At 42.5% G+C, this 15,417-nt stretch overlaps 1 protein-coding gene across 1 annotated transcript in view; it reads right to left on the bottom strand.

Moving 5' to 3' along the window:
- The window catches only part of cdhr2 (cadherin related family member 2), a 187,953-nt gene that overhangs the window by 97,545 nt on the left and 74,991 nt on the right, over positions 1-15,417 (bottom strand). The window contains exons 11-15 of the mRNA XM_070877658.1: positions 12,553-12,628; positions 11,998-12,104; positions 6,257-6,493; positions 4,255-4,410; positions 818-982 (exon numbers count right to left, since the gene is read on the bottom strand). Coding sequence (XP_070733759.1) covers positions 818-982; positions 4,255-4,410; positions 6,257-6,493; positions 11,998-12,104; positions 12,553-12,628 — 741 coding nt within the window. The remainder of the gene's footprint in view (positions 1-817; positions 983-4,254; positions 4,411-6,256; positions 6,494-11,997; positions 12,105-12,552; positions 12,629-15,417) is intronic.

The raw sequence follows: 15,417 nt of genomic DNA, 5'->3' as shown, positions 1-15,417 counted from the left end.
AAGGCATCCCAAAATGTCTCCCGATGTTCATCAGACGCAGTGTGGTTAGTCAATGTCCAACAGCAAGCAAACAGGGAAAGCTGAGAATGGCTTTATGTCGTGCTCACAATCCTCACCAATTACTTCTTTACTCCTGTTCAGCTGGTCGCTGTTAGGAGATGTTGTTAATTGCAGCCCCTTTTATAGGGTCACTTGTAAAATATATAATTTTAATGCCCCAAAAAAAAAAATCACAAAAAAAAAAGAGGGCAGTTAAAAGTGTCTGGAGTGTCCCCCAGATCGGGGGAGCACTTGATCTAATGTTTATTTTGTTTCCAGCCCCAAAAGAGTTGTTAATTGCAGCCCCTTTTATAGGGGGCACTTGTAAAATATATAATTTTAATGCCCCCCAAAAAAATCACAAAAAAAAGCACAAAAAAAATATTAAAAAAAAGAGGGCAGTTAAAAGTGTCTGGAGTGTCCCCCAGATCGGGGGGGCACTGATCTAATGTTTATTTTGTTCCCCCAAAAGAGTTGTTAATTGCAGCATTAGCCAGCAAAATGGCATGCAGCCTCTTTAATGAGCATTAGGAATCAATTTAATTGGTCATCAGAACCTTAATCATCCTCAGTGCAAACAACCACAGCAACACTTAAACTTCTTGCGCGAAAGGCAGGCTAATCAGGCGTTGCAGCTCAAGACCCTCATCTTGGCCACGTCAGAGACACTTTAGAGCCGAAAGTACTTGGGGATTGCACATAAACATTTTATTTCAGAGATTTAGAATGAAGTTGCATTATTTCAGTTTATATTGAATAATTGTAAAATAGAACTTACTGTAATAGTTTGAATTACAGTCCCAACCTTTGCATGTTCTTTCACAGTAAGTGTATATGATTGCTCTGGGAACACTGGGCTGTGATCATTAATGTCGAAAATATTGATTGTGATATTGGCTCTGGAGCAACAGTTGGTAGGATTGGTTGTATCGTTTGCAACAATCTAGCAAAGAATTTTAAAAGCAATTATTATTCAGTTACCATTTTGCACACAGGATTGTAAACCAAATTGCTGATTGTTCTAACAAGCCAAATTATTTTTTGCTAACTATCACCAATTTCTGAATGACCATTCCGAAATTATTTTAACTTTCTGATAACAATTTATTTTGTTTTTATACTGCACTTTTGGCTCCAATGCCACACCGATACATTTTGGCATGCTTTTACCAAAATACAGTCTTAACAATAACTTGCATTTGTACACTTTTAACATAGAAAAAAAATCACAAGATACTTCATAACAGTGGAAGGAAAACATGAATACTAACATGGAGATATTAGGAAAGGTGTTTAAAAGCTTGGTTGAAGGGGCGGGTTCTAAGGAGCATTTGGAGGAGAGGGAGATGGAGAAATAGAGATTTTTAGAGAGGGAATTCCAGGGCACGGGCCTAAGTGGCTAAAGGCACAGCCGTCAATGGTGGGGTGAAAGGAAGGAGAATGTCGTTTATGACTTTGGTTCGAGCTGTTTCAGTGCTGTGGCGGGGCAGAAACTCGACTGAGGAGATTTAAACGGAGTTGCAGGAAAAATGAGCATGGATTTGGAAGGCAACTACACGTTCAAGGACTTAGAAAGAAAAAGGGAGTCATGTGGGCTGTTTCATCAGCTTTTCAAATCAGTGATAAACTTAGAGGCCTTGTGCAGGCTTTTGAGTGTGGGCATACAAAGCTCTGCTTTCCTCCACTCCAGAGGGAGGCAAATCTCTGCTCAAATGCTGCCACAGCTGCACTGGAAGGTTTGGGGCTATGTTTTGGGTGTTTGGGGCTGTGTTTTGGGTGTTTCGGGCTCTATCACAATCATAGTAATAGGCGTTTAGGATCCTGCAGAACTCCTATTACTATGATAGTTTACCTGATTGGCTGCCCAGAGCCATGTGACTCCAGCTGTAGGCCTGCGCATGCGTCGACGTGCACACACTGCGACTGGCAGTCAGAAGAGGCCTCAGCATCGTAAAGTTGAACGTGGGCAGCAGCTTAAGGTAGGTCCGTATTTTTTCTCTAAAATGCCCGCGGGAAGGCCAAAAAGGAATTTCAGGGCCAATATTAAAAACAATTATTAACGCAAGCTAAGTTTGACCAAGAAATGCAAGTGACTAGTTGAGAATAACATGGATAAACCTTTGCCAAAAGAATTCTTATTCCTACGTTTAATGAGTCATAGTCCAATATTTGTGTCTTGCTGTGAAATCCCATTCAAGCTGGAAAGTGTTGTAAAGGCTTGAATAACTGCAGAACCATACGTATAAATATTGTAGGCAAGGTCTACCTACACTAACTTCTTCCACAAATATACTGAAGCAAACCTTCACCTCTGTCCATTATTGTAAGTGAAATAAATGGATGCCTTACCACACATCCTATTCCATTCTTTATACCCCACATCCTATGATGACCACATAGTTCCACCTCCAAAGCATTGCCAGCCTCTATCCGTACCTCAGCTCCTCCGCCTTTGTCACCTCCACTCTCGATTACTCTAACACTTTTGTAGCTCTCTTTCCATCCTTCATCGTCCAACTTGTCTAAAACCCTGCTGCACACTTTCTAGCCCGCATAAAGTCCTCGTCACCCATCAATCCCATTCTTGCTGAGCTTCACTCACCTCCTGTCCCGCAGCACTTAATCTGTAAAATCCTTACCACATCTATGAATTTCTCCATGGCCTTCTCTCAGCGATCTCCCCTATCTCTATATCCCCTCCAGAACAATCCATTTCTCTGACTCTGACCTTGTGTGCATTCCCTCCCCTTTCCTTTGCCCCACTATTATTGGCATAGCTTTCAGTTGCCTCAGTCCTACTCTATTGAACTCCTCCCCTCAATCTCACATCTCCACCTTTAACAACTCCACAACACACATCTCTCTGACTAAGGTTAAGCTCACCCCTCTTATCCCTTCCTGGCTTAGCTTCCTTTTCCTTACACCCATTTGTGGAGTACCTTGGGACATTTCTTTATGCCAAAGGAACTATAAAAGTGCAGGTTGTTGTTTTTGAAGATATGTTTGCTTAAACAGTGAGATATTGATCTGCAGAATTCAGTTTCAAAGAAGTTTGAATGAAACTATTCTTAATAAGTGATCTTCTTGAGGTTTCATAATCACAGTGATTTGCTAGTTAAAATTGTGCTTCATATAGAGTATACACCAAGTGTTGCTATATTATCAGTAGGTTAGTCTGAAAAATTGGCCCATTTCTGCCTAGCATAAACTCTAATGAGACCAAAGAAAACTCTAAGGGGGTGAAATTCATTATCACCCAGTTTGGGGGCAATAACTTTTGAAAGCTGGGAAACTTAGCACCAGGAAGGAACTGGAACGCTAAATTAAGTGCTCCATTTCCTTCTTGAAGCGCTAAAGGATGCAGGCTGGGTGGAAAACTCAGCAGTGCTGCACAGTGGGCCGTGCAGTGCTGTCGTGTTCAAAGGGCCCTTCCCTCCCTTAAAGAGAAGGGTCATCGCTACAGGATCTGCAATTTAAAAGGCACCCACCTGGACCACCTAGGGAGCTGTGAACCCACGCGATCAGCCCGGGACTCAAGCAGAATGCCAGGCTGAACAATCGCAGGCAGGAACCCGTGAAAAAAACTCCAAGGTACAGTTTTTTTTTTTTACTTACCTTGACCACCTCGCCTTTAATCATCATCCCGGTAGCGGCCTGCCACCCGATCCAATGCCACCTGCAGCTGTCAGTACTTTCACCCGGTGCTGCTGCACGGTGCTGACGTGAATTTCGGGTCTGGGGTACTAATGGGGCAATGTGCATGCCGATGACGTCACAATCTCTGAGCGCAGGAGATCAGGGAGCAACACCGTAGCACCGCCACTAAATTCCCGCCCAGTACGGCGAGAGTCGATGTCAGCGCCGCGCCCAATCTCAAAGGTATTCGCACCGCGTTAGCGCCCGGGGCACTAATGGAAGGAGCAAATGCATCCAATTTCTCCCCCAAGACAGTAAAATTGGTCTTCTGCGAAAGCACAACATTGACAATAGTGAAACGGCAACCTTTTTTACACTGCGCCTAATGGAAATGAAAATCAGGCATGGTGTAAAATGATAGCTGATCACTAATGTCTGTTTTGCGCTTTTCCCAAAGAACAATTTCACACTCTAATAGTCCTTCACTGTAAGCTATCACAATATTAATGGTAGGAGAAAAAATACAACTAATCAACTTTCTGAAAAATGCTATATTTATATTATTGAAACAAATATTACCTCAATGTTTAGAACATGCAGCAGCTCATAATCAATGGCAGATGAGTTTCTCACAATTATCTGTACCATTCCTGTATTTCTGATCTGCTCTGGGGAAACCGTAAAAGCAGATGCATCTCGTCCATCCAGGTACAGCATGAAGGTTCCATTATTACCCTGTAGTTGTATACAAAGTAAACAACATTGTTACTTTTTGCACAAACAACAAAGATGAAACAAAATCACAGCTCAGGTTTTCAACAAAGCTTCACAATCACATATTTTCCCACTGGAACAATACAAATTGCACAATTTCATGTTTGTATAGAATAGTTTCCTCCATCTTCCTTACGGCTAAAGGGATCAAGGGTATGAAGAGAAAGCAGAAATGGGGTACTGAGGTGAATGATCAGCCATGATCAAATTGAATGGTGGTGCAGGCTCGAAGGGCCGAATGGCCTACTCCTGCACCTATTTTCTATGTTTCTATGTCAAAAGTGTAACTGAGATTCCTATCAGCAGAGCTTGTCTCCTATGACCCAGGAGCTGTACCTGTTCTATACGCAGTCTTCACAGAGGTGTTTATTAAAGAGATTAACAATTATGCCCTTACTTGTAGGAAGTTTACTAGATTTAATGTAGACTCACATTACTAAACTTTCTACAAAATAGTGGACATTATAATACAACAGTTTACTGACTAAAGCAACAATTATATTTATTTTTATTTGCATAATAATGTGAAGTATCAAAAAATTGGCAGATACTACGTGGAAGAAATTCAACTCATGCCAGTGAGCTGAGGAAGCCAATCGGGCATCCCAATGCAGCTTGTCAGATGGGGTCTGACCAATTCCGGCCACAAGTAGATCCTAGGAAGAGGAGGGAGCAGAGCACTCCTGGACTGGCAAATGCCCGCAGTATTTTTGTGGATCCAGGAGGAGCATTTGTGGCTCCACAGAATTGAAACTATTCGAAGGTTTTCTGACCGATTTCAAGCAACCTCCAGTGGTCCCTTTAAGGGCGAACATCATGAGAAGTTACCAGAAAAGTGTCCACATTTGAGAAATCGTTAGATGGATTTGGCAGGAAGCATCTATAAATCCACTTCTCTTATTGGATATTTCAAATATAATCTCAAGGTATACGTGTCAATTTAAAAGTATAAAAATGCCTTCATTCATCATCATCATAGGCAGTCCTTCAGAATCGAGGAAGACTTGCTTCCACTCTTAGAATGAGTCCTTAGGTGGCTGAATAGTCCAATACAAGAACCACAGTCTCTGTCACAGGTGGGACAGACAGTCGTTGAGGGTAAGGGAGGGTGGGACAGGTTTGCCGCACGTTCTTTCCACTGCCTGCGCTTGTCTTCTGCCTGCGCTTGTCTTCTGCATGCACTCGGCAATGAGACTCGAGGCGCTCAGCGCCCTCCCGGATGCACTTCCTTCACTTCGGGCGGTCTTTGGTCAGGGACTCCTAGATGCTGGTGGGGATGTTGCACTTAATCAGGGAGGCTTTGAGGGTGTCCTTGTAACGTTTCCTTTGTCCACCTTTGGCTCGTTTGCCATGAAGGAGTTCGAGTAGAGCGCTTGCTTTAGGAGTCTTATGTCTGGCATGTGGACAATGTGGCCTGCCCAGTGAAGCTGATCAAGTGTGGTCAGTGCTTCAATGCTGGGGATGTTGGCCTGGACAAGGACACAAATGTTGATGCGTCTGTCCTCCCAGAGGATTTGTAAGATCTTGCGGAGGCATCATTGGTGGTATTTCTCCAGCAACTTGAGGTGTCTACTGTACATAGTCAATGTCTCTGAGCCATACAGGAGGGGGGGTATTACTACAGCCCTATAGAACATGAGCTTGGTGGTAGATTTGAGGGCCTGATCTTCGAACACTCTTTTCCTCAGGCGGCAGTAAATCCACTTCTCTTATTGGTTATTTCAAATATCTCAAGGTATACAGTGTCAGTTTAAAAGATTTCAAAGTATAAAAATGCCTTCATTAAGTTGGCATTGGAAATGCATACCTGATCAGGATCATGAGCCATTATAGTTAAACCCTCTATTGGCATTGCAGTGGAGAAATGTTCAAGAATTGAAGTGGTAAATGAATTTACTTTTGAACTTTCAGTAAAACGACAAGTATTAACAAGGGAGCAATTATAGAATGAAGGTGTGTTGTCGTTGATATCGGTCAATGTGATGGATACACTTGTACTTGTAGAGGCAACAGTTCCATTGATATTAAGCTGCTTTTCTTTGGCCTAGATGAAAGAACAAATTCATTCTTAGATTAGCTGGCATTTTGCAGATAAATCCTATCTAAAGAATTGCCAAAGTTTGCACATTTATGGGCTGTTTATTTGCCATTCCAGTTTAAGCTTTTTTGTCAGTTTTACAGTTACTTGTGGTTGTAATTCAGAGGTGATTGCAAAGTGCTGTACAGAGAGCCCGGGGGGTCCTTGTGCATGAAACACAAAAGTTAGTATGCATGTACAGCAAGTAATCAGGAAAGCCAATGGAATGTTGGCCTTTATTGCAAGGGGGATAGAGTATAAAAGCAGAGAAGTACTGCTACAACTATGCAGGGTATTGGTGAGGCCACACCTGGAGTGCTGTGTACAGTTTTGGTCTCTGTATTTAGGAAAGGATATACTTGCATTGGATGTTGTTCAGAGAAGGTTCACTTGGTTAATTCCGGAGATGAGGGGATTGACTTATGAAGACAGGTTGAGTAGGTTGGGCCTATACTCATTGGAGTTCAGAAGAATGAGAGGTGATCTTATTGAAACTTATAAGATAATGAGGAGGCTTGACAAGGTGGATGCAGAGAGGATATTTCCACTCATAGGGGAATCTAAAACTAGGGGACACAGTCTCAGAATAAGGAGCTGCCCATTTAAAACTGAGATGAGGAGAAACTGAGGCATTGAAAATTTATGGAATTCTCTGCTCCAGAGAGCAGTGGAGGCTGGGTCATTGAATATATTTAAGGCAGAGATAGACAGATTTTTGAACGATAAGGGAGTAAAGGGTTATAGGGAGCGGGCAGGAAAGTGGAGCTGAATCCATGATCAGGTCAGCCATGATATTAAAAATGGCGGAGCAGGCTCAAGGGGCCAAATGGCCCACTACTGCTATTTTTTATGTTCTTACGTGATCTTTCAGGTATAGGTATAAAAAGTCAGATTTCAAATTCTATCCTCAGTTTCATTTGAACTCAGCCAACCACTGTAGCACATTTCAGTGGTTCTTAATTGGGCTATTATTTAGAGTGCCTCATGTTGGTACAGTGCTACATTCGGGGAGAGGGAAAAATTATCAGAAAGACCTAACATACCCTACTAAGTGCATCTCGCATTTAATGAAATGGTACAACACGAGCAGATCTGTGAAGAAGTTAGTGATTCAATATAATGGAGTGAAGGGAGAACATGATCTTTGGGTCAAGTAGAAGAAAATCAAAGGAAATGAAAGGATAGATTGAGGAGCCAAGAGAACTGCCAGGGTGATCTTCTGGACTAGTTTTGATCGCCTCGATGGGTCGGAGAGGAATTTTCCCAGATTTTTTCTTCCTAAATTGGCCTGGGTTTTTATCTGGTTTTTGCCTCTCCCAGGAGATCACATGGCTCCGGTTGGGGTGGAGTGTTGAATGTTTTAGTATATGGGGTGTCGCAGTTGTGGTGAGGTGGATTGGTTGGGCTGGGTGCACTTTGCCTTTCCGTCATTGTTCATAGGTTTATATGTAACCTTTAGGGCTGCTGACCAAGTGCCGTGCGGCTCTTTGTCAGCCAGCGCGGACACAATGGGCCAGAATGGCCGCCTTCTGCTCTGTAAATTTATATGTTTCTATGTTTCTATATGCCTTCTTAACCACTTTATCTACATGGCCTGCTATCTTCAGGGATCTGTGGACCTGCACTCCAAGGTCCCTTTGTTCCTCGACAGTTTTCAGTGTCGTGCCATTTAATGTGTATTTCCTTACCTTGTTAGACCGCCCCAAATGCATAACCTCACACTTATCCAGATTGAGTTCCATTTGCCACTGTTCAAACCACCTGACCAATACATTGATATTTTCCTACAGTCCACAGCTTTCTACTTCATTGTCAATCACACAGCCTATTTTAGTGTAATCTGCAAACTTCTTAATCATACCCCCAATATTAAGTCCAAGTCATTGATATATACCACAAAAAGCAAGGGACCCAGCATGAGCCCTGCGGAACCCCACTGGATGCAGCCTTCATGGCACAAAAACACCTACCAACCATTACCCTTTGCTTCCTACCGCCGTGCAATTTTGGATCCAACTTGCCACTTTGCCCTGGATCCCATGGGCTTTTACTTTCATGACCAGTCTGTCATGTGGGACCTTATCAAATGCTTTGCTAAAATCTATATACACTACATCGTACGCACTGCCTTCATCGACCCTCCTGGTTACCTCCTCGAAAAATTTCAGTCAGATACGACCTTCCTTTGATAAATCCATTCTGACTGTCGTTGATTAATCCATGTCTTTCCAAATGAAGATTTATCCTGTCCCTCAGGATTTTTTCCTATAATTTTCCCACCACCGAGGTTAGACCGACTGGCCTGTAATTACCAGTCTATCCCTTTCTACAACATAAGCAGTTCTCCAGTCCTCTGGCACCGCACCTGTAGCCAGAAAGGATTGTCACGGCATGTATTTCCTTTCTTAGGTAAGGAGACCAAAACTATGCACAGTACACCAGGTGTAGTCTCACCAAAGCCCTGTACAATATTAGTAAGACTTCCTTACTCTTGTAGTCCAACCCCCTTGCAATAAAGGACAGCATGCCATTTGCCTTTATAATTACTTTCTGTACCTGCATGCTAACTTTCTGTATTTCCTGTACAAGGACACATAAATCTCTCTGAACACCAACATTTAATAGTTTTTCACCATTTAAAAAATATTCTGTTTTTCTATACTTCCTACCAAAGTGAATAACCTCACATTTCTCCACACTAAACTTCATCTGCCACCTTATTGCCCACTCACCTAACATGTCTATATCCCTTTTCAGGCTCTTTGCCTCCTCCTCACAGCTTACTTTCCCCATCTAACGTTGTATCGTCAGCAAACTTGGATACATTGCATTTGGTTCCTTCCTCTAAGTCATTAATATAGATTGTAAATAGTTGAGGCCCAAGCACTGATCCTTGCGGAACCCCACTAGTTTCAGCCTGCCAACCAGAAAATGATCTGTTTATCCCTACTCTCTGTTTTCTCTCCGTTAACCAATCCTCTATCCATCCTAATATATTATCCCCAATCCCATGAACCCTTATTTTGTGTAGCATTCTTTTATAAGACACCTTTTCGAATGCCTTTTGCAAATCCAAATATATTACATCCACTGGTTCTCCTTTATCTACCCTGCTAGTTACATCCTCAAAAAACTTTAATAAATTTGTTAAACATGATTTCCCTTTCATAATACCATGCTGACGCTGCCTAATTGTATTATGATTTTCTAAATGCCGTTACCACTTCCTTAATAATGAATTCTGGCATTTTCCCGACAACTGATGTCAGGCTACCTGGCATGTAGTTCCCTGTTTTCTCTCTCCCTCCTTTCTTGAATAGTCAGGCTATATTTGCTACTTTCCAATCCACTGGGTCCATTCTAGAATGTAGGGAATTTTGGAAGATCACAACCAATGCATCCACCATCTCTGCAGCCATCTCTTTTAGAACTCTAGGATGTGGGCCATCAGGTCTAGGGGATTTGTCGGCTTTTAGTCCCATTAGTTTCTCAAGTGCTTTTTCTCTACTGATATTAATTACTTTAAGTTCCTCAGGAAACCTTGGTATCGCACTATTTAGGTTAACTTTTTGTATCTTCTCGGAGAGCTGAAAAGGTAGCTCGCCCATTTGAAGAAATTATATCGAACCACTTGCCTTACTGGCAATGGGCTGAAGGTAAGACACAGGAGATGGGGTGGTGGAGTGGCAATGGGTGTAGGGGCTATTCATGAATGCTGTGGAGTCGTGGGAGTACTTCTGCTGCTGCTGGTTCCACAGCAATGATCATTGATACTTTTTTTTTTAAAGTGTACTTACATTTTGTTGGTAGCTGCAGGAGCCACTGAAGAATCCTAAGCGAAGCAGTCCCTGAGGAGGGGATCTAATGTAGGCATTAAGCCCACATTAACAAGGGGCCTAACATCTGTTTTATGTGTCTGCCCAGAACGCCTGCAATACCGCCTTTACCAGCATGGCGGCACCTGTAATGCTGGTGCAAATCAGGCACAGGGTGCCGCGTCCCAAAATTGGTCCTTCTTGTCCCATTTTCTACCATGAAAATGAGCGCAACAAGGAACAATTTCCACCTCATAGTTTTTCCATCGTAAATAAATAATAATTATTCTACTTTTTAGCCATTTGGTATTGTTAGTTGTATCTGGAATCCTGAATGGTCTCTGGCCTCATCACCTCCTAGCTGACAGGCCTATGAGTTTTGAATTTCTGTATTTATTCTACCAGGAGTTAGTATGAAATTGTTTGAAATTCTGGTTAAAATATTTTTGCTTTATTCATGCATTCCCTGAATATTGTGTCAGTATGTAAGTGAATTAATTTCTTGCGTTGATATTTTAAGGTACTTTGATAATGTAAAATATAAAAAAAATATATAAGATATAAAATATATATCCCCTCCCTCTCAGAACCACAACAGGGTTCCCCTTGTCCTCACCTTTCATGCCACCAGCCTTCACGTTCAACGGATCATCCTCTGCCATTTCCGCCACCTCCAGCGTGATCCCATCACCAATCACATTTTCCCCTCTCCTCCCCTCTCAGAATTCCGAAGGGACCGCTCCCTCCGTGACACCCTGGTCCATTCCGCAGTCACCTCAAGCACCCCCTCCCCTTCCCACGGCACCCACAGGAGATGCAACACCTGCCCTTTTACCTCCTCCCTTCCCACTGTCCAGAGCCCCAACTACTCCTTCCAGGTGAAACAGCGATTTACTTGTACTTCTTTCAATTTAGTATACTCTATTCGCTGCTCACGATGTGGTCTCCTCCACATTGGGGAGACCAAGCGTAGATTGGATGACCGCTTTGCAGAACACCTCCGTTCAGTCCACAAGTGTGACTCTGAGCTTCCGGTCGTCTGTCACTTTAATTCTCCACTCCACTCCCACTCCGACCTCTCCGTCCTTGGCCTCCTGCATTGTTCCAACGAAGCTCAATGTAAGTTCGAGGAACAGCACCTCATCTTTCATTTAGGCACTTTACAGCCTTCTCGACTCAACATCGAGTTCAACAATTTCAGAGAGTAACCACTGCCTATCTTTGGCTCCCTTCCCCTTCCCTCCAAGCATAGTTTATTTTTTCCTTGTCTCCAATGGCAGCCATTCACAACCTAGCTTGACTAATTTTTCTAACTCCTGGCATTACCATTTCAATTCAGCCCATCATCCCTTTTGTCTCTCTAATCTCCCCTGCCTTCCACCCGATCACAGACCTTCCCTTTTGTTCTTTCTTCCCCTCCCCCTTTCAGTGGTTGAGAATGTGTTCTTTTCGAACACTCACCACTTCTGTTGAAGGGTCGTCGACCTGAAATGGTAATTCTGCTTTTCTCTCCACAGATGCTGCCTGACCCGTTGAGATTTCCAGCATTTTCTGTTTTTATTTCAGATTCCAGCATTCACAGTATTTTGCTTTTATATTATATAAAAAATATATTAACTGTTTTGCAGTATATAGTCCTGTTGTATTTCTACTTACTATAACCTGCAGTTCAACAACAGGAAGTACCTCTCTGTCGAGAGAGCCGTTTACAAAAATATCTCCACTCCAAGTAACAATTTCAAATAATCCTGGATGTTCTGAGCCTGCATATAAAAAGTAACCACTGGCATTAGCATTGCTAAAACTTTGCACAAAGACAAAATTTTTTCTCAACAAAAAACAGAGGGCAATTTTTGTCCCACTCCTGCCCGATTACTTTTATTTACAGTGTCAATTAATTAAGATAAAAAATCTAAACTAGCAGTATGGCAAACTATGAAAAAATGTTGTTATCAGCTGCACTGATTGAGGTGGTGCTCAAGGTACAGGAACTTAATGGAACGTGAAACACCAGTAGAATAAAAATGGGAGAGATTATAAAATAATGAATGGTGATAGACTGAAGTCCTTTTGTTGCCTTATCAATACTATTTTATCTTGCTGTGTATGTTCTCCCTTACTTTATAACATGAGAAATTTGCACAATAAAGATGACACCTGAAATCATAAATAAGTGTAATATTACACTACAAAGCAATCTGTTTGCCTTACTTTGAATAGCATATGTAATGTTATCATTAATTCCTCGGTCACCATCTATAGCCAAAACCTGAAATATAGTTCTTCCCTGAAAAAGACATTCAGATGCAAAACACATTTCTGTAATTAGTTCAGATCATTGCATGAATTGCATAAATAATTGACAACATTATGGAATATTAAATAACTCAGTACATCAGTCTTTCCAGTAAAACACTTCTATTTGTGTTGGCTTTGGCATTGTTTCAATATATGCCTGAAGGTGTTTATTCACATTTGATTGCTCCAGACCTTCTCTGTAATATTTTCCTTTGTCATCATAAAGAAAGCATATTAGAAAGTGCATTACAGATGCTGCTTTATATGGTGTATTATTGAAGCACCCATAATCAATGTATTTTAGAGAGAAATGGCTTTATCTATGTTTGCATTAATGTAGAAATATCCAAATACTTATTATCTCAACTCTGAAGGTTAATGCATTAAAATGCAAGGCTATCATGCTTTAAAACTCAATCTATCTCGCACTTGATAATTTGAGGCAGTTTTTACTGGAAATACAGGAACAATGCACTGAAGCAAAGCTAGGTACTGTTTTAATAGGCATTTAACTTAATCTCGATTCATATAAGTTTAGTTCTATAAATACTTATATTAAATGACACTGAAAGTCTGTTTCTGCCAGTTCCCTGAGGTCTGTATTGGGCCTGAAATGAAATGAGTACTGAAACACAATGTTCAAAAAAGGAGACCAGAGAAATTACAAATAGATTTTAAACACATTGAAGTACACAGTAGCCGCAAAATTCGGCTTCTTAGCATCCGCTGTATTGGTGCTGTAAGTACAGTTTTGGATCCAAAATGGCACTTGCAATGGGCGCACACTTCTTGAGTGCTCCCTTAATTGATGCAAGGCATGCACTCGTCAGCAAGGGGCGAGGAAGAAGTTGGCAAGGGATTTTTACATAATAATACTACCTCTATATTTTTTGTGGTGCACTGACAGAATACAAGGGGGGAATTTCAACCCCTCAAAACAAATGGGTTTGGGTTGGTTGGGATGAAAAAACGTTAAAAATCTGAAACCCGACCCCAACCCGCTGCCAACCCACACATTTCTGGTTTTTAAAGAGGAAGGAAGGAGAGCGAGCATCTAACCCGCTCTCAGGAGGCGCGTTGCTCATTTAAATAGTATAATGCGGCTGCATGCCTCAGATTTGATCGCCATTTTAAATTTCACCCTGGCCAGCCAGGTTTTCCAGGCCTCAGAAAACCCAGCAATAAACCAGCAGGTAATTATCTTTCACGTGCCTTTCCACTGACCTGCTGGATTGAACACCTCCCTGAGTCATGACCTCTCACCGACTCTACCCTTTCTATCTTTCCCCATGACACCTCCGGTCTACTTCCCAATGCCTCCCATCTCCCACGCTGACCCTTCTGACCTTCCCCCACAAAAAAACCTCCATTCTCCCCTCGAGGCTTCCGACCTACCCCCGACCCTTCCGATCTCTCCCCCAACTCCGGCTGCTCTGATTTCCCTTGAATCTTTGTATTTCCACCCTAACATCTCCGATCTCCCCCTCCCGACCCTTCCAATGTCCCCTCGACCTTTCTGACCTCCCTCTGACCCTTACAATCTCCCCACCACCCCCCCGCCCCCGACGCCTCCAAACTCCCCCAACGTTTCCCATCCCCCCCAGATCTCCACCTCAACTCTTCCGGTCCCCACCCTCAACACAGCCGTTCTAACCCCTGACCCTTCCAATCTTCCCTCTGCCCTTCCGATCATTCCCGCAATACCTCCGATCTCCCCCCAGGACTCTTCCAAACACCACCCCTCCTAGGACCCTTCCAAACTCCCCCGGAATCCTTACAATCTCACCCCAGACCATTCCGATCGTCCCCTGCTCCTTCCGATCACAGCCCCAACCCTTCCGATATCTCCCCCAACCCTTCTGTTTCCCCCACGACCCTTCCAATCTCCCCTACCGACCCTTCCGATCTGCCTCGCTACCCTCATTCCCTGCCACCCCTCCCCCAACGCATTCGATCTTCCGCTCCCTTTGGCCTTTTTGCTCCCTCTCTTTCTTCGCAGGGCAGACAGCATACCACCAGAATCAGCTCTAATACCGATTGAGAGCGAAATTGTGGACGAAATAACTTGTTTGTCGAGATGGAAACTTCACGGAGTTTCCGTTTAGGTGCAATCCCTGAATTGACTGCAAGTTTTACATTCAGAGCCTCATGCCAGATTGGACCCTGTGAGATTTATGATTTTCAGGACACTTTAGCAAAATACACTTAAATTACCGTAATCATGAAAGTACTGCAGCTTTAAAAGGCCAATGGCTTTCAATCTCACACAATCTTTGAAATTAACAACCGGGAACAATGAATTGTGTTAAAGAAGTAGCAGTGCCACTGAACAGGCTGTAAGAACTGGTTGGTACACAATAGAATGATTTTCTTATGAATTAACTGCAAATAGCTTTGTCTGTGCTAAACTATAGTTTCAAGCACCTTTCAATAGAAAAATAATAAGGATTTGTTATTAATGGATTTGGAATATAGGAATTGCTAGAAGAAAAAAATCAAGGTCCATCTAGTTTGCCTTTTACTATCCTGGTAGTCACATGATACAATGATAATGGACTTGTTGATGAACTACAATAATCAATCTCTGTCAATTAGTTTATAACAGACTCGGAAATGGGAAAACTCCAATGGTGGAGAACTTGAGAACCAAGTTTTTTTTCTCCCAAGCACACTAGACTTACGACATGTCAGCTGCGGATCAGTGGGTAGCACATTCGCCTCTGAGTCAGAAGTTTGTGGGTTCAAATCCCACTTCAGGGACTTGGGCACATAAATCTA

The sequence above is a fragment of the Pristiophorus japonicus genome, chromosome 4 (assembly GCF_044704955.1).
Source record: "Pristiophorus japonicus isolate sPriJap1 chromosome 4, sPriJap1.hap1, whole genome shotgun sequence".
Classification (NCBI taxonomy): Eukaryota; Metazoa; Chordata; class Chondrichthyes; family Pristiophoridae; genus Pristiophorus; species Pristiophorus japonicus.
Note: the sequence above shows the minus strand (reverse complement) of the source record. Positions and strands in the feature narration are given on the sequence as shown.